Here is a 23,220-nt window from a genome sequence, read left to right on the forward strand (position 1 = left end):
ATCATTCTAATTAATTATAAGAATATGTTATATCTATTTAATAATTATAGCATCACATATTGCAACAATTACTAATGAGCAAACATAACTCATAAGTATGAATAAAGAATTAGATATGTAAAGGTATTAGATAATATTCATGAAACAAATAACTTCATTATGATTGTATAGCGTCTATCCCTAGCAATTACTTATCAAATCATTCACAGAGCAATTTTATTCCACCAAAACAAACTGCATTTACCTTAGGATCAAATGATTGATGTAGGACTGATGTCTCCAGTAATGCCGTGGAAGATTGATCGGCTCCCGAGAGCTCCACACTTACGAATGCTATCTAAAGACTTTAAGATTATGATTTCAGTGACAGTTCAATAGCAATTCTGTATGGGTTGTCGTGAATGGTATGCAAAAATGGTACGAATTATTGGTTGGATATAGCAAGGGAAAACGTAGGAGTTGAAACGTATGAAATATTAAAAGTCAGTGGCTATGTTATCTATGTAGGTAAGTAAATTTAGGTTCAAGCCTATTGTTAAATGTCATTAGATTTATTCTAGTACTAGCGGTCCGCAACGGCTTCGCCCGTGGTACATATTCATGTTTTCTCTACTTAACCATATACGTACATATTCATGTTTACCTCGCACTTCAAGGAACATAATATAAAAAGAATTAAAGAAATCAGTTCAGCTGTTTTAAAGTTGTGCGCTTACCAACACATTTTAGGATTCATTTTTATATTACATATAAGATTAAATTGTCACGGCTATGCTACTTAGTGTGGTACGTATAAAAAAAGTTTAGGTATCAAACTCACCATTAAAAAACATTGTGTATGTTAAGCAAAAATGAACCAAAAATAAGAGAATGTTGTACTTAAAAGCATTAGAAACATAAGTATGAAAGGTTCAAACAAAAAATCAAAAGCCTCTCCAGATAAAATAGCTCGACTTTTCAACGTTATCTTAAGTCTTTCATTTGCCTTAATCCTTTAGAATTTAAGGGGAAAAATTCCTTATTATTTAATAGCTGGAGTTTTTATAAAGTGCGAACGTCCTCCAGGGTTTGTGAGACTAAATGTTGTAATTAATTTGACGTGCCTCTTGTCTCCGTAACGACGGTTCTGGATTAAGGTGCTTCTTACGTTGGATTACGCTGATGTGAATTATCATTTTGAGTACGAAATTTTGGAAGATGTATGCTTGGTTCGCAATGTAACAACATTTGAAGCTTAGTTACAATGTTGGATAGCACAGAATAAAAGTGAATGGTTTCTATCTATATTGTCGTATATTTCTGGTAGATTTTTTATTTATTTATTTATTTAGGTTTACCAGTAATTGTTACACAAATAAGGAAGTATACAAAAAAAAATATATCTTAAAACTAAGTGTACAATTTTAGGTAGGTAAACACCACATGCGTACAATTAAACTATAAAAGGTGTTATTATACAGTGAGAGAAAAAAAATAAATAAGAGATCATTAAAAAGTGTCTGAATAAATAAGTCTTTCAATACGTAATCAAATCGATTTTCACTAAAAATATGGAAAAAAATTATTATTATTATTTAGAGAAGGTCTCACATGTCTCCTTATTGTCATCGGAAAATGAATATTCTTATACATTTTCAATTTTATTAATCATATTGAAATACACAAGTAACAACACAAGTATTGTCGTTAGACCCGTAGACATAATATCATGGCGTTTAAAACTCAGTGCTTTCCTGCTATTCCCTAGAGATGGTCTTTTCATTCAGTCCCCTTACAGACGAGACGGAACTCTTAGGACAAGGAAAGAACAATTAATATTAATGAATGAATTACATCGGAAATTGTAGAGCCGAAAAATGTAATATTTACCGATGCTTTGAATTTTGTACAATTTAAACGATTTTTTTTTAAGTTTTTCATCCGTTCTATCTCTATTTGTGCCAAATTCCTATTAGATATAATATGCATGTGTTCAAAATTCCATTTAGATTCGAAAAATTGCAAAAAGTAATGACGATGAATGTGTCGAATGCGCGCGGAATCGGCAACACTCGCGCTAGCGCGTAGCACAATGTAGCACGATGATTATCTAAAGGAATATAATATGCATCTATATGAGTATTTCTATTTACGTCTTATATCGTTATCTACGAATATTTATAATGTATAATCCCGGACATATCTAAATTGTATATTAATTGTATTTAATTGTAATCTGTGTATTGGAAAATTGAAATATAAGTGACAATATTAACACAATATACAGATACGTAGTATATATCTGTCAACTGTGATATTAATGTAATTTAAATATAATATTATATTGCAATACCTGCATAAGGTTTCTAATATTATGTAAAATGTATTAGTATGCAATAAATGATTTGATTTGATATATCTTTATCACAAATAATATAAGATTACCTCCAGTTCAAGAGATTAGTACAAATCAACAAACTTCAGCTGATATTAATATAAATGTGTATTAACATTTAAATAAACCAGCTTTCGCATTAATAGTGTAGATCTGAGATTCAAACACTAAATATTTTAAAGGATATATAGCGATGGCGTAGTTTCGTTGCGTATTCAGTTTTACGCCTCTAAGTGCACGTTCGTATCATACGTAAGCCAGGAAGATATTAAGGTGTGGGGTACAGTGGGATCTATTTATTTATTTATCATATGATTGTTTAAAGACTCACTACAACCCGAAAATGATTAAACTTCACAATAGTCTTAACCCGGATTGAAATCTGGTAATGACAAATAAAGTATAGAAGCACACAAGAATCATTGATAGGCACATATTATTAGTACATAAGTATTCTATTTTGCCTCGAGATCAGTTCAGAAAAAACATGCTTTCCTTAAAAGCAACGTAAGTAATATTTTAATTTTCTTTGTGCCAATAACTTATAAACAGCCCGTTGGTTCACTATTTTATTGATTCATGTTTCATCATTCATTTTTTTTAATATTTATATAAATTGTTGCTGTTGTATTCGGGAATGTTATATCAGTAAATAGACACACAACAGCTCAGGGGCTCGTCCGCACCGCAGTCCGAACAAGCTATACAATCTAATGTCTCATGCCAACCTACCGAGTTACCCGCCATATTCATTAAGATAATATAATACCATACTTATTATATAAGTATCTACCTATGCCACAGATGCTATGATTTTATGAAAATGAGCAAAGCTCATTGCCCCTCCATCCTTAGCAACGTGAGTGTGGTCGCGACTGGGCGTTAAGCACAATGTGCGGATTTAAAATTCCATTTCCGCGTACGTGATCGCGTCAGTTTCGATCTGGATCCGCGGATCCCGGAATCCTGTTTATATTATACATATTATACGGGATCCTGCAAGGTGCCGCGTCATTTGGCATCATTTTGCATTCATTGCGTTATTTAGTGGAAAGAAAACGTGATTGTAGAACAGAATGAAATAAATGGCGGGTTTTAGGTATACGTCTTGTGTTAAGAAAGGTATGTCTTTATATATTCAGTCTATTCATGTCTATGTATTCAGTATTTTAGACAATTTAGATGTATTATGATTAAAAAGTTCTTACACGTTCTTAATCAGCGCATTGATCAGTACAAACTATTTTCCAAACCGCTTTTCAATCGCAACTATAAATTAAATGTTAAAGACGAAATAGAGACAATAGGAGCGGTTCATTCCGGTCACTGCACATTTCCTTGCCCCAGCCGATATAATGAGTTGACCGCCGGCCAAACCGCCAAGATGCCTTCGCCTTTTAATGAATTTAACAAAATACTGCAAGAGATTCTTATATAAGTATATTTTGCTATAAATTCAGTTTTGTCGTAATACACAATGTTTCGGATATATTTTTTTTGCTATAAATTGAGTTCAAGACCTTTAAGAATTCATCTTTTTATATTAGATAATATTTGTAGGTATTCGTGTATGTTTAAGTCATACATGTAGTTCTTTTGCGTTATCAAAAAATGTAATTTTTCACGTTTTGTATCTGCATCCGAGCACACATATTAATATCCAAGCAAAATTAGGTATTTATAAAAATAAACTTTCTGCATCGCTTCTCTGAAGATTCATTTCCAATCAATAAAAAAAACATAAGTTTTAAACATCTTTACGAAGTAGATCGTATTTTTGTTATAAAAACAATACAAACGAAAAAGATTACTATTGATTATTGGACACCATCGTTATAGTCATTTTATATTTTGCTTAACTATCGCTAGAGAGAATACAATTCATTATTAGTGCAGAGAAATGATAATTATTGCTTAATTAAAAGTTCAAGAGCAATTGTAATAAATTTGTCAGGTTGCAAAGAAAGAAATATTTTTTCTATCTTTTGTATTAAGATCTCTTTACCCTAATGAAGCTAAGATTAATAAATTTTTAATATTTAACACAAGAAATAAATTCTAACATGTTATTGATACATACGTAAAGCATAAGGGCGCTTTTCCACCAACAACGTGCGAGGAGGTGTTTGTTATTTATATAGGTTATTTACCTAAATGAATACTCTTATTAATATTTAAATTTTAACAACAATAATGTATAAATTGTCTTTTATACCTTTAAAGAACACTCTCTAAATACAATAAAAATATAGAGCCAAAAGAAAAATGGTGGTAATAAGCAATTTTATTCCGTGCTCATCTTGAAAATCTTTCAACGTATAAAACAATGAATTCCCATTGTAATTCTGCGCGAGTTATAATTCCGCAGCATTTTAATATAATTTAATATTCCCGCGGTCGTTACAGTCACTTGGAAATTAGCATAGCTGAATGTTTGATTAGCCTTTCCCAGTAAAACACAGTTCTGACCTATTAAGTGTTCGTTAATTGCGAATTAATGCATACTACTAGTGTCATTTGCGCGCGAAATCTCATAAATTGCGCGAAGAGAGTTGCCATTTGCAAATGGCCGCTTCAGTTTCGGTTTTTCGCGTGATTAAAGTTGGGAGAAGTTTGGAGTTATTGTAGTCTGAATGAAGATTAGGGTTATTATCTTCTACCCATATCTTTTACTTGTAGCTATATATATAGATTTATAGAAACCGCAATAGATTTTTCTCATTATCCACATTAATGAACACATTTAGTGTACCTATATAAAAGGTAAATAATCCAACAGAGAGTTAACCCCTCAAAACTCAAGAAGCTCTTAAACGTAGAATTATTTTTACCCTCCAAAGCCCCTCACAACCTCGCCATAAACTTTTACCACACAATTGTTTCGAACGAGGTCTGAAACTGCTTTGATTTACAAATATTATATGGTACATGGCACCATAACATCATAACACGGCTGTGGCAAGAGGCCAAAGGTTGTCGACAGCTGGCGGACTCACATTTATTTATTATTAATAGAGACCACGCAATATTATATTCATGTACCTATGCAAATACTATCCAAAGGTTTATAGCTCATGATTTAACGTGTAATTAATAGTCCTACGCAATACGTTCAAAACGTGAATATCAATATGTGAATATTTAAGTAGAATGGTATGTTATTTGCTTTTGTACTAAGTATATATTGTATTATGAAACTGTAAGGTAAGGGATCGATTATTTACATTAGATAAATTTAAACTACAAAGAGGTTAGATGTGTAATATAGGTAATACATATATGTTATATAGGTTAATTGGAAAAATGAAAGTGCTTCTTTGTTTTTGTTCAGGCAATAGGTATGCATGGAAATAAAATTTAACTCGTCCTAATACTCAAATAACATAATTAAAGAAATTCACTTAAGCACATAAATAAGTTATTAAAGTATAAGATATTTTATTAACTTCATACATAGAGGGTATTTAATATTTATTATCCATACTAATATTATAAATGCGAAAGTAACTCTGTCTGTCTGTCTGTTACTCAATCACGCCTAAACTACTGAACCAATTTGCATGAAATTTGGTATGGAGATATTTTGATATCCGAGAAAGGACAAAGGCCACTTTTTATTGCGAAATATGTACCACGGGCGAAGCCGGGGCGGACCACTTGTTGAAAATAAAGTCTTTAAACACATTATTACTTCCATCTAGGTTTTACCACAGACTATACTAAATAGGTAATTACTACGCTGTTACGAAGCATATTTATCATCATGTAATTTTTATATCTACCTACTTAACGATAATAATTATTACTGGGGGCAATTTTTTCGCTATTTAGTCGCGAAATTGACGGGGGCGTGAGGACTTTTTGTAAGGCGGTGTGCAGAATGAGAGAATGCTATTTTAAATTAAACAAATTTCAATATTTACTGAATAAATTCGTCCAATAAAAAGCTTAGTTTAAGACGCATGATGTATTTAATATGTTACGTTCTGTATGATCTGTTACATGGTAGGAATATTAATTAATAAAGTTGTATATGAATGAATTTAATTAATTTTATTTTATATATTAGTTAACAAATACCCTTATAAATATGACATTTATTTTTGTACAAATTTCAAAAAAACTTGGTTTAAAGCAGTTTAATTCTGTTGTCTATAATCTGATGTTCTCGATTTTAATGATTAACAAAGTACATCAACTTGAATATAAGACGTAAAAAACAGGTTTATGTGCAACCGCCCTAAAGGCTGTTTTAAACGTCAAATGCAGGATACCATAGCAACTCTTTTACACTATCACATAATTGACGAGGGGCAACGAAAGCTTAATATTTGCACTATGGTTCGGGATAGTTTCATAATTTTTTTACTACTTTAAAAATATTTTAAAGAACAGAAAACATTTCTGTTTGTGTGCCTGTTGCAATCGTAAATTATTTCTCTCTTTCTGTCTTAAGACAGTCCTATATACTTTGTATACAAGACTTTATAATTGCCTTTTGTGATAAAACTCACAAGAAAACACTTCATAATTTAGCTACAACTTAAGCACTTATAAAATAGAACCCTTCACTAAACAACAAGGAAAATATGATTTTCTCTACCAAGAAAATAGTTAATAAGTTTTAAATAATTAGCATTTCTTGGAAACTTATTACCGGGCAATTTCCTTCAAATTAAAAGCATTTAAATTAGTTGTCTTTATTATGTTTTGCTTATTCTAGAGTTTAATAGTCTTAAGTCATCAGTTAATTGGTCAGGTCTAAGCTCTGGAGGGAAGCCAAAACGGCGCTCGTAATAGTAAAATAAATTATACATTTATTTATGGTGCTTGCTTCCGAAAAACTATTGCTAACCAAATTAGTATTATAGTCTAGTGGTAATAAATTGAATATTTACGCATCTAACATTACTTATAATAATACTTACTTATTATATTATTGAAGAACGTGTTTTATAATGTCATTTTAATATTTAAGCTTTTAATCTGTTTGTTTTGTCCTTTCAATAAAAGTTTAATCAAATCATTATACCGAATAAGACTAAGGAGCTAGTATTCTTATAGTTAAACAAAGAAAGAATAGGTATAAGAAGGAAAAATAACTTCATTTCATATCCCAAAGCAGGAGCGTTTATGAATGAAATGAATGAAAAATACTTTATTGCATTTAAAATACATAAATACATAATATAACAAAGACAAGACTACAGAAACAGCAAAGGGCGGCCTTTTCGCTAGGTAGCGAACTCTACCAGCGTTTTTTACTTTTAGTAATTTATACTAGAGGTCCGCCCCGGCTACGCCCGTGGTACATATTTCGCAATAAAAGGTAGCCTATGTCCTTTCTCGGGTATCAAAATATCTACATACCAAATTTCATGCAAATTGGTTTAGTAGTTCAGGCGTGATTGAGTAACAGACAGACAGACAGAGTTACTTTCGCATTTATAATATTAATAATATGGATAAGCAATAAGATGACAAGCACATGATACTTGTCAATCAGATAGACAGATGCAAAATGCATCATCGTACACACATTATTTTACCAAATCACTCCATCATTTCATCAATAACAAAATAATCAATACTCAATCACGAGGAGATACGAATGGACCATCGTTTAATCTCAACACACGGGCAGAACGATTTTATCGCTGACAGCAATTATTAATAGCCAAGGCTTTGCCGGATTACCTCTGCTACATAGTGGCTTAAGACCCATCTCACCTATACAACCCTTTTTAATTACTCGAGCAAGGATTTACAGCTAGATTACAAAACAAATTTATATCTACTTTCCCAACGAATTGTTAGAAGGTAAAGCCGGAAGGCATCGCGTGATTCCAAATAGCAGCCAATTTTATATTTTAAGCCTTATTTTTTAATTGGTAGGATTTAATTTCGATTGCGGGCAGGATCAGCGTTACGTTGTTCAATTTGCCCTTATCGCGATGTTTACAAACGTTACGACTTACGAGATTATCAAATGCTTTGATGAATAATTGTTGCCTTGACGTCGCTCATACCGACAATTTGATTTTGTTTGATATTAAATGTTAAGTGGAAAATGGTCAACTTTAAACGCATTTAATTATTATGAAAGGGGCGCAAATTAAACGTGAAGTATTAATCTGGGTCATAATTTATCTGTATTATAGGTACTACATGTTAGCTAAGCTGTTGGTACACCTTTTTTAATAACAGTTCAACTCCATACAACATTCGTAAAAAATTTATTTAGAACTTTAGCTTCGTTGATATAATATGTGATAATTTGAGCTTTTGTGGAATTACTTGTAACCTACTTTAAGTAAATACTAACCATTCAACCACTAACATTCAACAGTATATTGAAAATTATAAAAGAAATGCTTGAAGTGCTATGGACGTTTTTTAGTTTTCTACGTGGTTTAAAAAAGCCTGTCATGCTTTTAAATTTTCAATTATTTACTTTACCTATATATGTGAATAAGTATAATAAAAATATTATGAAGTCATTAAAAAACTAAAAGAGACGCCAGAAATATTCTTACAATCGCAAAGTTATAAGAACATAATTTGCTTGAAGTCCACAGAAGTACTAACTGAATCTCGTTGACCCACTAAAGGTCTTGTGAGTTAAAAATAGCATAAAATATTAACTTTGTCCTTCACCTGTATTTCTTAATCCATCCTTTGAAATTTATAAGGAATCTTTAGCTTTTATATCGGCGTAGATTATTTTCTTAATCCTTAGACAGGTCTTTATAATGTTAACTTATTTGATAGGAACTTCTAGTTATAAATAACTCACTACTTTTCTCGACTATCCGACGTCATTTCCGATAGGCGACCGTTGGCCAAGGTAAAATAAAATAACTACCTAGCTGTGCCGCCCGGTTTCACTCAGTTTGTTTGAGTAGAGTGGCTTTTCACAAATGGAAAGCTCATCAATTGTACTACTTATTAATAAAGTCACTGATAGCCTTTTTAAAATATATTTATATTATTTAACATATATACCTACCTGCGTTACCATTCTACATAATTGCGATGACGACCATTCTACACAGTTTTAATGTGGGTACATAATATGGATCCCTTTTCGGAAAATAAGCATCAATAAATTTTAAAATAGACTCATATAAAAAGAGATTAAGTATAGAAAATATTATATTATTTACAGTTCGTAACTCTGACCTGACGTTCGTAACTCTGATATGAAGTTAGCGCATTGCACAGATAATAAATATCAGAGAATATTTGAATTTTTAACGATTCACATCTTTTTTTATCAGCAGCAGCATTAGGTTTTTTAGCAGCTTTTATAGCTGACAGAATGTGATATTACTATTAGATTGTTATTTATTTTTCGATTATTATTAATAGTATGATAGTTGATTTATGTTATACTCATTATAAAACATACTGGTACCTTAATAGGTATCAGAAAACATTTGTAAGAGGTAATCCTCTTACAAATGTTTCAAAAAAGACACCTTACTAAAAAGCTGTGTTTAATTTTAGGACTGAATTAACTTCCATGAAAACTAACATTCCAAATTTCTTCCGAAAAGTTGCGATTTCTCTTAAATGATTTCAAAATATTTATCAATTAGGTAATTAGGTACCATGCATATTATTTTGATGATATTTTAGTGTGCGGTGACTCATTAAATGTCAATATGATAAAGAATAAAAAAAATGTTTGCTACAAAAACAATATTTCTTATATCTGAATTGCATAATATTCAATTGCAATCAAAAATTTATTGAGATTTTTTACAAATCCACAGAAATAACTTTTGAAATGAAAACATTCATCAGAATAATAGCGGTAACAAAGTATCCTTATGACATATTGAATGCATTAAATATTAAAGTCGAAAAAAAAAATCAAGCACTTAACATCCGTCTCTACATTTTATTACTCTATCTACATTCAACACGCCCGATTAAACTTTGCTCCAGCTGATGCGATTTGTTATTTAAATAACCTAAGATGTAGAACTCTATATTTTATACTTTTAACCGACTGGGAAAAAATGGCGTGGATTTTAAACGATTTGTATTAGAATACGTGAATTAAAAACCTATTAAAGGTAAAGGTAAAGTACATATATGCTCTATGAGAGACTGAAAATTTAATGCAAATGAGAACTTATGCCCCACAAGTGATAACTGCGTTAAAAACAACCGACTTCAAACTTGCACTTGCAACATTGACAAATACAGACAAAAAATGCTCATAAAATAAAAACTACTGGGCCTATCCGAATAAAATTTTTATGGAACCAATTCGACACCATCCCGCATCGAACAAAAAAAGAATCACGTAAATCGGTTCAGAAACCTCGGAGTAATCGGTGTACATACATAAAAAAAAAACATACCGGCCGAATTGATAACCTCCTCCTTTTTTTTGAAGTCGGTTAAAAATATCAGTGCAATGTCATTTACTTTTTTATCATATTAGGAACCAGGCAGCTAAACCACAACAATAAATAATTACTTAAAATATCCTTCTGATTTACTTAACCATAACAGACATGTTCAAATAAATTTACTATTAAATGTGTGTTATATCATATATGTATTAAACGTTTGATAAAAGTAAACTAAACCACTTTAATAATATTGAATCACGAGCTCTGATATGCTTCTTATTATCTACGGCTCACGAACATTACTATTTTTATTGTCAATCTAATTTTGAATGTGCTGCAGTTAACATGGCTGGTAAAATTGCTATAGTAACTGGCTCTAACAAAGGTGTTGGCTTTGGTATCGTTAAAGAATTATGCAAAAGAGGTGTCGGTGTTGTTTACTTAACATCAAGAGATGTGAACCGTGGCAAAGAAGCTATAGAAATCATAGAAAAAGAAAATCTTCATCCCAAATTTCACCAACTCGACGTAAGTAATGAAGATAGCGTTAAAAAGTTCGCTGAATATATCAAGAAGGAGCATAATGGAGTAGATATTCTGATCAATAACGCTGGCCTCCTAGATACTGACTTTTATAAAATTAACTATGACGATGCAAAAAGAGTTATTGATACCAACTACAATGGAGTTTTATTAATGCAAAAGTATTTCTTTCCAATTATGAAAGAAAATGGACGAGTTATAAATGTATCCAGCGCTTGGGGCCATATAACGAACATTAGAAATTCACATTGGATTCAACGCCTTACTAAAGAAAATGTAAGCCTAGAAGATATAGATGCCTTTATTAACTCGTTTTTAGATTCTGTAAAGAATGGAACTGTGGAAGAAGAGGATTTCGTTTCTAAGACAGTTGTTGCATATAGAGTATCAAAAGTAGCACTGGCTGCTTTAACTAGACTCCAACAAAAAGAAGTTGGGAAGAATATTTCAATTAATACTCTTCACCCTGGTTTTGTTCGTACGAATATGACCAAAGGGGCAGGTGATATGTCTGCAGAAGATGCTGGTATCACCCCTGCATATCTAGCTCTTGATATTGATCAGTCCGTTAAAGGCAAGTATATTTGGTTTGACAAAACTGAAAAGGACTGGACAGATACTAGTCTTATCTTAATAGAACCATTTGAACACTTCGAAAAGTGCATTGAAGATGCAGCCAAAAAGGGATAATTTTAAGAATCATCAGTATTCTTGAGGTTTTAGACAGTGTTTGTTGAAATACCAAAGTAATACCTAAGCTATATCATTTAATAAAATATTATGTTTATTTAGTAAAATTCGTTTTATATAGGTTTCTCTTAAAAATAAGTATTTTTTTGAAACTATATTATTTGTATTATTATTTATACACCACAGTCAATAAAGTATAGGTACCATATGATAATATGTGTTTTATTTGCCCTCTTTATTAGTTTCATAAATCCTACAATGAATCAATACGAATTGAAGTTAAATGGAAACAAGATATAACAGGAAAATACCTAGGAACAGTAATCGCTGTGCTAAAATTTCATCACATAAGTATTTTAGACAATATGAAACGTTGTTATCAATATTACCTTTTTATTGAGTGTGCATTGCAAAATACGTATACACAATTATGATATAACGCAGTGGAAACATTACAGATAAGATATAATAGTACTGATAGTACTCTGTTGAAAAACAAACCCACTAAAATCAAAGATGTCTTAAATGTAGTTCTTTCCTATGAAATAGAATATGATTCAAGATCATAAATATTTATGTTAATCTAGTTATAGAGATCCTCCATTTTTTTGTAGAACTTCGGTTTACTTTTTATTAAATTCAAGTCGTGGTCAATTTTTATATTTGCCTAATGTACACACATTGATAACAACTAAATATTCATTAATAATAAACAGAGGATTTTGATATTGTTCTTATCGTCTGTTGATTATAAGTACATAACGTTTCAGGGCAATTGAAAATGGAAAGCCGTGCAGTAAACTTGTCTGATAAAATTGCTGTAGTAACTGGTTCTAACAAAGGTGTCGGCTTCGGCATTGTCAAAGAATTATGCAAAAGAGGAGTTGGTGTGGTTTATTTAACATCGAGAGATATCAATCGGGGTAAGGAAGCTATAGAGATTTTAGAAAAAGAAAAACTGCATCCCAAATTTCATCAACTTGACGTAAGTAATGAAGACAGTGTTAAAAGTTTTGCTGAATATATCAAGAAAGAACATAATGGACTAGATATTCTGATTAATAACGCGGGCTTAACTGCATCTGATTTTCATAAAACTACCTATGAAGATGCAAAAAGAGTTATAGATACAAATTACTATGGAGTTCTATTAATGCAAAAATATTTCTTTCCCATTATGAACGAAAATGGACGAATTATAAATGTGTCTAGCGTCTGGGGCCATATTAGAACGAATATAAAAAATTCGTATTGGATTCAACAACTAACTAAAGAAAATGTAAGTTTTGATGACGTAAATGCATTTGTAACATGGTTCCTGGATTCCGTAAAAAATGGCACAGTGAAAGAAGAGGATTTCGTTTGTCACACTCTTCTTGCATATAGAGTGTCAAAGGTAGCTCTGTGTGCTCTTACTAAGATACAACAAACAATAGTTGGGAAGAATATTTCAGTGAATTCCATGCACCCTGGTTTTGTGCGTACTAAAATGACCAATGGAGCTGGGGATATGTCTACAGACGATGCTAGTATTATACCTGTGTATTTAGCTCTTGATGCCGATCAGTCTGTGAAGGGTAAATATATTTGTAGTGATAGAACTGAAGTGGACTGGGAAGATTTTTGGGACCTTGATATAATTATCCCGTCTGAACTCTTCAAATATTATTATGTTGATGCAGCTAAAAATTATAATTTTCGGGATCATTAGCAGTCCTCTTTTAGAGTCTTGTCAATGTTTGAGTAAAATATCAAATAAATACTAATCTACAACTGCGTGAAACATTCACACTGCTGTAGAACTGTGTATATGTTATGCTACATTAAAAAATATATTTTTATACCAACACTCTTTTATTGTATTCTTTATGACATACCTAACTCGTAAGTCTATATTATCATATATAAATAATTAAGCATTGTTATCGAGATTACCTCCTTTTGTGCGGTTGCAGTGTGCGATGTATATTATGTATTATGTAATCATCATAATTATTATAATAATTTTTAATTACATTGAAGATAAAGCGTACCTCTACCAAAACAAAACGACTAGAATTGTCTGCCATTTAAAATGAAGAAGGTAAGTCACTAATTATTCATAGTTCATCTTTATTGTGATATTTGATATTTTGTACATTAACTATGTTTTTTTTTTGTATGGTTTCGTCATATTCTTTAAATATGAAGAATAAAGAAAGTTTATTACGATTAAAACTTACACAATTTATTGCTACTGTAGAATCTAGCCTTCTAGGGAAGATTTCATATTCATATGAAAAGAAAAATCTCTACGAATTTGAAACCTAGTTTGGGAACATCGGTTATAAAAATATTATCCAATTAAGAAAAATACACAATGATAAGAATTACATAAATAAACTTCGTCAATACGATTGTGATATAAATGTGTGGATGTTGATACGCGTCTTATCATGTGTTGCTTATAAAAACTGCAACGTTTTGCGTCAATTATATATAGAAAGCCGTGCAGTAAACATGGCTGAGAAAATTGCTATAGTTACTGGCTCTAACAAAGGTATCGGCTTCGGCATAGTTAAAGAATTGTGCAAAAGAGGAGTTGGGATTGTTTACTTAACATCAAGAGATATGAACCGCGGCAAAGAGGCTGTGAAAGTTTTGGAAAAGGAAAATCTACATCCCAAATTTCATCAACTTGACGTAAGTAATGAAGAAAGTGTGAAAGCATTCGCTGAATACGTCAAGAAGGAGCATAATGGACTAGATATTCTAATTAATAACGCCGGCCTTCTTGATCCTGACTATCTCAGACCAAACTATGAAGATGCAAAAAGAGTTATTGATACTAATTATTACGGAGTTTTGTTAATGCAAAAGTATTTCTTTCCAATTATGAATGAAAACGGGCGAGTTATAAATGTGTCTAGTGACTGGGGCCATATAACGAACATAAAAAATTCTTATTGGATACAACGCCTTACTAATGAAAAAATAAGCCTTGAAGACGTCAATGCCTTTGTCACATGGTTCCTGGATTCCATCAAGAATGGAACAGTAAAAGAAGAGGATTTCGTATCGTACTCAGTTCTGGCATACAGAGTGTCTAAGGTAGCGCTATGTGCTCTAACTCGCGTCCAACAAAAACAAGTAGGGAAAAATATATCAGTCAATTCCCTTTACCCAGGATTTGTTCGTACAAACATGACTAAAGGGGCTGGTGATATGACAGTAGATGAATCCGGTATTACTCCCGCATATTTAGCTCTAGATATTGATCAGTCAGTAAAAGGCAAGTACTTCTGGTTCGATAAAACTGAAGTTGACTGGGCAGACACTAGCCTTGACATACTTGACGCATTTGAAGACTTCGAAACACGCGTTGAGGATGCTATGAAAAGCAGTGTTGAATATCAATAATGTTGATTTGAATTGACATGACTGTTTGATACCAATTTAAGTTATTTGTTATTAAAAGCAGATTACAATTGGACCTTGACTGGACCTTTTCTCGAATGATAATAAGTATCAAAAGTGAATGATTATTTATGTAAATAAAGGAATAAATCTCATATGATTTTTATTTTATTATGATGCTTTGTTTATATGCCTAAAGTATTATATTCAACTAGCTTTCCGCCCGCGGCTTCGCCCGCGTTTTCAAAGAAAAACCCGCTCCCGTAGGATTTCCGGGATAAAAACTATCCTATGTCCTTTCTCGGGTATCAAAATATCTCTATACCAAATTGCATGCAAATTGGTTCTGTAGTTAAGGCGTGATTGAGTAACAGACAGACAGACAGACAGAGTTACTTTCGCATTTATAATATTAGTGTGGATGTAAATACTAGGTACTTATGTTAAATAATTCTTGTATGCACCTAATTGTGAAGTATGTGCATCTCGTACTTGCAAAAACGTAATAAGTGAAAAAAAATATGTAACTTTAGGTTTTACTCGGTTTTACATATAATTCTGGTTGTAGACTGAAAATAAAGTCATGTTTTGACACTATCCTGTATTTATTCTGGATTTACAATTAAATCATAAAACAGATGGATTTATCTTTCAGATTAAAGTTATGTACACACAGACACGAAATGTTTATGATCTTTGCGACAGAGATTAACAACACTTAAAAATATTGTTGTTCCTAATTTTTTACAACCTACGTTGTATAGAGGACTTCTAAAGAAATTATATATTTGACACTCACTTAACGAAGGCAATTCTGACTACACAAGACGAAATTATTTTTAGACCGAGAAAAAGTCACATAGAAAAGTCTATTCAAAGCGGGCATTGCAACAAACTGTAAAAGCCGGTAGAACGGTCGAATTAATATAAGTTAAATCACATTTTTTCGCTGAATAAACGTTTCTACAGCACAATAAATGTTCAGAGGCAAACGAAATTGGCTGTCCTGTAAGCGGAATAGATTGGTGCACTTAGAAAGGTACCAGTGAAGTCTTTTAGCTCTTATTCGAAGGGTATAGACGCTATTTTTGCGTGACACGACTTGAAATGGTCAAGTTTATTGTTGCAAATGCATAATGGTCTGTAACTAAGAGGGTAGTTTCCGACTGATTGTAGAAATGTAAGTTTGGAGTGTTTGCTCAAGATATATAGCTCGTTTTGGTTATATGTTGCATAAAATTGCTTATATTATCTATGATATAAGTTGTAATAATAGTTATTTGAGTAAAAATTGCACTGTTTGCACTATATATGAGAGTTAATGTTTTTTGTGCACATTTTAGCTTCTATCGCGGGCCTTGAGCGCGGGGACCGAATCGAGAAATTCCGTAACGAAAAAACCTCACGCTCCCCACTCCGACAGGCACGGAGGTGTGGCTTGAAGGCATGCTATGCAATAGCTTTACCGCGGCAGTCCCCGAGTGCCACACGTCCTTTTTTATTCTGAAATGTCATTGGTAAATATCGTGTCCATTGAATTACAAAAGAGGATTTAAATATTCAATTATTTTCAAAAACCTATTTGAAAAGCGTGCAAATATTTATATTGAAATATACGATTATTTACACAAGGCTTATGTTAGAAACAAAAAATCAAAATTACTTCTATATAATATTTGGGTACAAACAGTTAATTAAAAATGAATGAATTTCCCCGCGTTTTTTAAATTAGTTACATCTTTATGGGAACTATATTTTCTATCACCAAAATTTATATTTGTCATCAAGTTGTATCACCTAATAAATAGATCTATCACCACGAAATATTTTCGTTCTCAGATAAACAAAAGTTGTTCCCAGGTATGGATTATCAAATTAATGTTAATATGTGTGTAAAATAACAGATCGATAACCAATAAAATTATATTGCATTACATGAATACAAACTTCGTTCTTATAATAACAGTTTTGTTACTTAAATAATAGCTCTGTGCTCAGAATGGTAGATCTGTCACCAAATAAATCGATTATCGATGCCTGACTGCGACTCCTTTTTATTTGATATTTTGTCACCAATACAGTAGTAACATTTCATTTCGTTCAGATATTAAATTAATGTATTCGTTACCAATTTAATACATCAATTTATAATTTTAATGAAAAAATGATCAAAGGGGCGGAGACAAATTGGCGCGCTTTAAAAATTAACATGTGCAAACATATTATCGGATTAGCCATACGCTTAAAGCTGGCCAACCCCCCACCAGAAGCATAAATCGGCCAGAAAAGAAAAAGGGGGCGCCCTTCGAAATCCAAACGAGCTGATTATTCAGTGATTATTGTTTTTTAACAATAAATATTTAACAATAAATATTGATTATTTTGACTTTAATTAAGTGTTTTATCTACAATTATGCTAGCCACTGATTATTCAGTGGTTATTATTTTTAAGAATAAATATTGATTATTTTAACTTTTAGTAACATAATATGATTTATTGGTGATCTCTTTAAATTAGTTTGCTTAAATACTTATTAGGACACACCTATTATAATACATACAAAAACATTTATTTGGTTCTACACCTTATATCTCAGGATTTTAGGTGATTTATTGTGGAACTGATTTTGCATTGTTTGGTGACTACATTTTGGTGACAGATCTACTATTTTGAGGACAAACCCTATTATTTAAGAAACACAAAACTAATTAAATTGGTGATAGCTTAAATGATACCCCATCTTTATAACACCTAATATTTCAGGCGTATCCATAATTATTAATATAATGATTAATATTAGTTTTCATAACAACTTAACTAAACTACAATATACTTCAATTTGTAAGAGATGATTCAATGCGTTATAAGTATCTTTTTTTTTATGCTATAGGATAGCAAACGAGCGATGCGTCGCCTGGTGTTAAGCGATACACGCCGCCCATGAGCACTGGGAAGTGGATGTGTTGCTATCCTCAAAGGGATTTGGAAGGAGTTAGGTTGAAGGGGCGAGGATGGGAGGGAATGAGGATAGGGAAGGAGAGGATAGGTAGGGGACGGGAAGGGATGTGGGCCTCTGGACCCCTCACTCACCGTACGGAACGCGACAGTAAACTGTCACTATGGCGCCAATATTCTGTGAGGGTGTGGTACCTTCCCCGGTGCGAGCGTGGCCCAATTCGTGCCGAAGCATGCTCGACTCCCACTATCTGAAGTATCTATCTTTTTTCTGCCACCATTTTTTAAGTTCTGCCAAATTGTCAAATAGAAGTGTAGTATGTAAATGAATACATAATATGCACATACCTACATTGTGAGCATCTGCGCAAAGAATACATTACGCAAATGCCGAGATTGTAGTTCGGGAATTGATAAAGTGTACGGAACTATAAGCTCTATGTGTAAGTAAGTACTACAAGCTACATATTATTACTCAAAGATAAATTGTATGTCTGTTTGTAATGAATATATTGAATGAAGAAAAACAGTAAATCAAACATAAACTCAAAACTCAAACAAACTCAAACATTCATTTATTCAATTAGACTACTACTTAGTAGCACTTTCGAATCGTCATTACATAGGTAAGTATTTTTAACATTTACCACCGATTCGGAAAGCAGTATCTATGGAGAAGAATCGGCAAGAAACACCATAACATACATTTATTTGTCTGGTTGTGGTATAAAAAATGAATGAAAAGTAGTTAATGAACTTAAATAAAACAGTTTTGAATTTAACACATGAAAGAAAGTTATGATAAAATGTAGCTAAACATGACATGACTCAGGAACTACTGGTCCCATTTGAACAATTCTTTCGGTGTGAGATAGCCAATTTATCAAGGAAGGCTGGCTATATATCATCACTATCATCAAGCTAAGACCAATGGGAGCGGAGCAATATGGGTAAAACCTCGGGGCACATCTAGTATTAAAAAGGGGGACATCTTTGAATAAAGACAAAAAAATATGAAAATATATATTTCTCTAACAAACTAAAATTACTGTACCGATCCACATAAAATTTAAAGCTCAGAACACACTCTAACCTCAAGTGAAAACAACCTTCAAAAAACAAAAACCGAATAAATAAAATAAACAAATAGAACTCGCAAATCTACTCTGACCTCACTCACAAACTCTCAACATCAATTAACATAATCAAAACTCATTCAACAAATGTAACGAAACTTAACGCAAGTTCCAAGTGCAAATAATTGTTGTCCGGACAGGAAGACATATTGAATCAATTTGTTTGCACAATTCTAACCCGGGACTGCGTATAAATCACACATCACTATGAAATATTGCCTACATAAACCAGTCTAAAATGACCCCTCAGTCCTATCATATGAACATAAAATAGGGGCAAATAACTATGGCCAATGTTTGAATAAAATTGTTCATAGTTCGTTTTATACGGAGTTTATTCAATTATATATTTTTATAGGCTGTAAAATATGTTGTGAATATGAAATTTTATTGTCTCGTTTAGGTGTGTGTGTTTTGGAAGCTTTGTCAGTAATAAATTACTTGTATTGGAGGTAAAACGATTTTTTTTTTTTGTATTTGTTAAGCGATAAGCTGTGTGCGTAATGAGAGAAAAAAAATCTTTGCAAATAATTATTTCTGATCCTTATCTTAACTAGCTAAGTATCTAGTTTTCATGACTTTAAGTATAGGAGTATCTATACATTATCACTTTTCAATTCTATCAATAGACAACAATTTCCATTAAACTATTGTATATATTTTATATTTTAAACCATTGATTGACGTAAAGATTCGTTGTCAAAATTCGCGTTACCGATATTATGACGAAGGGCTCGGTATAAGCATCAAAGAATTTTCATTAGGCCGAAGTAGAATTCATTTCCTTTGAACCGATGAGTTTTAAGTTTTAGGGGATATTAAAGGAATTTTCATAATCAATCATCTTTACATTTGTTTTATGTATAGATTACCAACTTTTTAATACCTTTTTGATTGTTTTATCGGCATTCATACTCGCGAGAAGCCAATCTCGGTAACTTTTTAAATGGCAAGGTTTTGATAAAATCTACGTAATGTTTGAATGGTCTTTAGAAATTTGCTGTGACCCTTCACAATGAATTTATTCATTGCTTTCTAAAGGCGTTTTTTTAAATAATCAAATAATAACTGAAGTTTACAAAAGACGAACTTTTAAAAGTCTTCACTACATAGTATAAAACAAAGTCGCTTTCTCCGTCCCCTTGTCCCTTTATATGCTTAAATCTTTAAAACTACGCAACGGATTTTGATGCGGTTTTTTTTAAATAGATAGAGTGATTCAAGAGAAAGGTTTAAGTATATAATTTATTAGGTTTTAGACAAAGCGGGCGAAGCCGCGGGCGGTAAGCTATCAAAAAATGGCAAACGTAACGTCTAAACCAAAACTATTGACCATCTTAATTTCACATCTGTTGCACAAGACGATTTTCTGCAAACAATTGAACAATAAATTTATTCTTAGCTAAAATAAAAGATTGAACAGATCACATTTAACATAAACTAGTTTATAGAAAAGTTCACCAATAACCAAAAAACACGACATTCACAACAAAAATCATAACCAAACAAACAAATACACGCAAATAAATTCAAAGCATCCAACTGAGCACCGCAAACGTTTTGTCTCCGATAGCATCAAGTACTCTCGTCAAGGAACAAAAAAACGAAGCCAAATGAAACGAGAAACGGGATAAACAAAAAACAGAGGGGCCCTTATCGTAAGGCCCTTTCCCTCCAATGACTCCCTTTGAGCTGATTTCTTATTGAATTCAAGTTTAAGAACGTTTACGGAAGACGTTTTGACGATATAAGGAAAATTTTATATCGAATTGAATGCGAAAATTATCTCTTTGTGTATCAATGTTTTTAACATTTTGTGCTCTCTAATTGGTTGGTTGGGTGGTAATGAATTATGTTTCAAAATTAAGTATTCATAATATCGAAATATGAAATTAAATTTTAATTTCGGTTATGGAACGTTACCGCAAAAAATTGTATCACGCCACAGATAATATTATAATACTCATCACACTAATAACAGATATAAAATTTTATGTTCATTGTGCACTTAAGAATGCAAAAATATTTTCACACAATAATATTATTCTCTATTACCGTTCTTCGAAGTCATTTTATTTGTTATCTACTTATCGTGTTTTATAAAAAAATTAAAAGCATTAATAATAAAATTCATTTTACATTCTTCATTTAATATTATATCAGAATAGACCATTTGCTTGAAAAATAGTTCTGATTTATTTCTAAATATAAACGCTAGCCGTCCATCCATTTCAATTTTCCATTACCCATCGAATGATAAAAGTTTATTTATTTCTCAAATATAAAATGGAAGACTCGTGTGTGCCTCAACCGCATTATTTAATATTTATGTCCATTTAAATGTTCTGAAATCAACATCTTTTGGCACTCACAGCTAGATGTTCACATATTTGGCCGCAAACTTCAACTATCGGGGCTCATTCTTGATCGTGATCAACAAAGTCGCCAACTTAAGGGTTGTGTTATATAAAATATAAAATATAATATTATAAATGCGAAAGTAACTGTGTCTGTCTGTCTGTTACTCAGTCACGCCTTAACTACTGAACAAATTTGCATGAAATTTGGTATAGAGATATTTTGATACCCGAGAAAGGACAAAGGCTACTTTTTACCCCGGGAAATAGGATAGGTTTTATCCCGGAAATCCCACGGGATTGGGTTTTGTTTCAAATCAAAAGAAGGATTGTTATCATTGGACTGCTGTTTTATTGATAAATTAAACTAAATACCGTTTTACTTTGTATTTCCATAGTGCTTTCCCTTGTCACAATAGATTTCAATATCATTACATAATATCTTTGACTGGAAAATCAAGTTACAGCTACGAAAATTTCCTAAGCAAGCAAGGCACAAATATTATATAACACCTGATTGTACCCTTAAAACATATAAGTATCTACAACTCAGCTTGACGTAACACAATACAGTTATGTACACTAAAAAGTTATTTTTACAAATGTGACAGCCCTATCCAAGTCTAAAAAGTAAAGATAAATAAAATTTAACGAGCAGGAGGCGAGCCAGCAGCCCATGTAAACACGGAGACGTAACTAGTATCGTGGGGGTGAATCTCTAAATGAAATTTATGCACTTGCATAATGGAATTTGTATTTATTTAAAATTGGCAAAGCTTCGTTAAAGGCTATGTATGAATAGAGTAAGTTAATTATCTACACGTTTATTTTAACAAGAGGCTTAATAAAAATATTTAAATATAAATAATTATAATGATTTTTAAAGAGGGAAGATGTCGTTGTCTGTATGTGAACATAGCAATTCCTAATTATATCGATTTTGAATTTATCAACATTATTTTCTTTGTAGATTTTACCCCGAAATTGACATTTCATGTACCAGTTACTTAAATTCATATTAAAAAAAATCTTTATTTTGCCAAAACATTATACCTTACAAAACTATGTAGGTACACTGACTCTTAAACTAGAAAAACTCTGTGTCTGATATTATATTATTTACTAGAACGTTAATCCTCCTAATATATCTCTCATTTTGACTTTAGATTCATAATATTATTAATAAAACATTATACCCACTCTGAAGTGATATACATTTTTTTATAAAGACTCATCTGGAAGAACAGAAAATAACAAACCTAAACTTATAAAGGAAACCCTGATCTATAAGCGGTCGGAGAATATAAAACTACAATATGAGATAACAAAGTTAAAATTGTTGTATTATGCGAATCATGGCCCATAAAACACTTTGTTAAATGTGCGCACGCTTTACAAT

At 31.8% G+C, this 23,220-nt stretch overlaps 3 protein-coding genes across 3 annotated transcripts; all 3 read left to right on the forward strand.

Annotated features, from left to right (window-relative positions):
• The first annotated feature begins 11,050 nt into the window (after nt 1-11,050).
• Nucleotides 11,051-12,092, forward strand: LOC123698356 (carbonyl reductase [NADPH] 1-like). Its single transcript, XM_045644958.1, has one exon. It carries the CDS (start codon nt 11,089-11,091, stop codon nt 11,974-11,976), a length of 888 nt encoding a protein of 295 aa, XP_045500914.1. The 5' UTR covers nt 11,051-11,088; the 3' UTR covers nt 11,977-12,092.
• A 665-nt stretch (nt 12,093-12,757) lies between these two features.
• On the forward strand, nt 12,758-13,825 carry LOC123698722 (carbonyl reductase [NADPH] 1-like). Its single transcript, XM_045645474.1, has one exon. The coding sequence runs from the start codon at nt 12,758-12,760 to the stop codon at nt 13,685-13,687; it is 930 nt and encodes a 309-aa protein (XP_045501430.1). The 3' UTR covers nt 13,688-13,825.
• Nucleotides 13,826-14,225: 400 nt separating this feature from the next.
• Nucleotides 14,226-15,527, forward strand: LOC123698353 (carbonyl reductase [NADPH] 1-like). Its single transcript, XM_045644954.1, has one exon. The coding sequence runs from the start codon at nt 14,392-14,394 to the stop codon at nt 15,373-15,375; it is 984 nt and encodes a 327-aa protein (XP_045500910.1). The 5' UTR covers nt 14,226-14,391; the 3' UTR covers nt 15,376-15,527.
• The last annotated feature ends 7,693 nt before the right edge of the window (nt 15,528-23,220 follow it).

Source organism: Colias croceus, chromosome 16 (genome assembly GCF_905220415.1).
Source record: "Colias croceus chromosome 16, ilColCroc2.1".
Taxonomy (NCBI): Eukaryota; Metazoa; Arthropoda; class Insecta; order Lepidoptera; family Pieridae; genus Colias; species Colias croceus.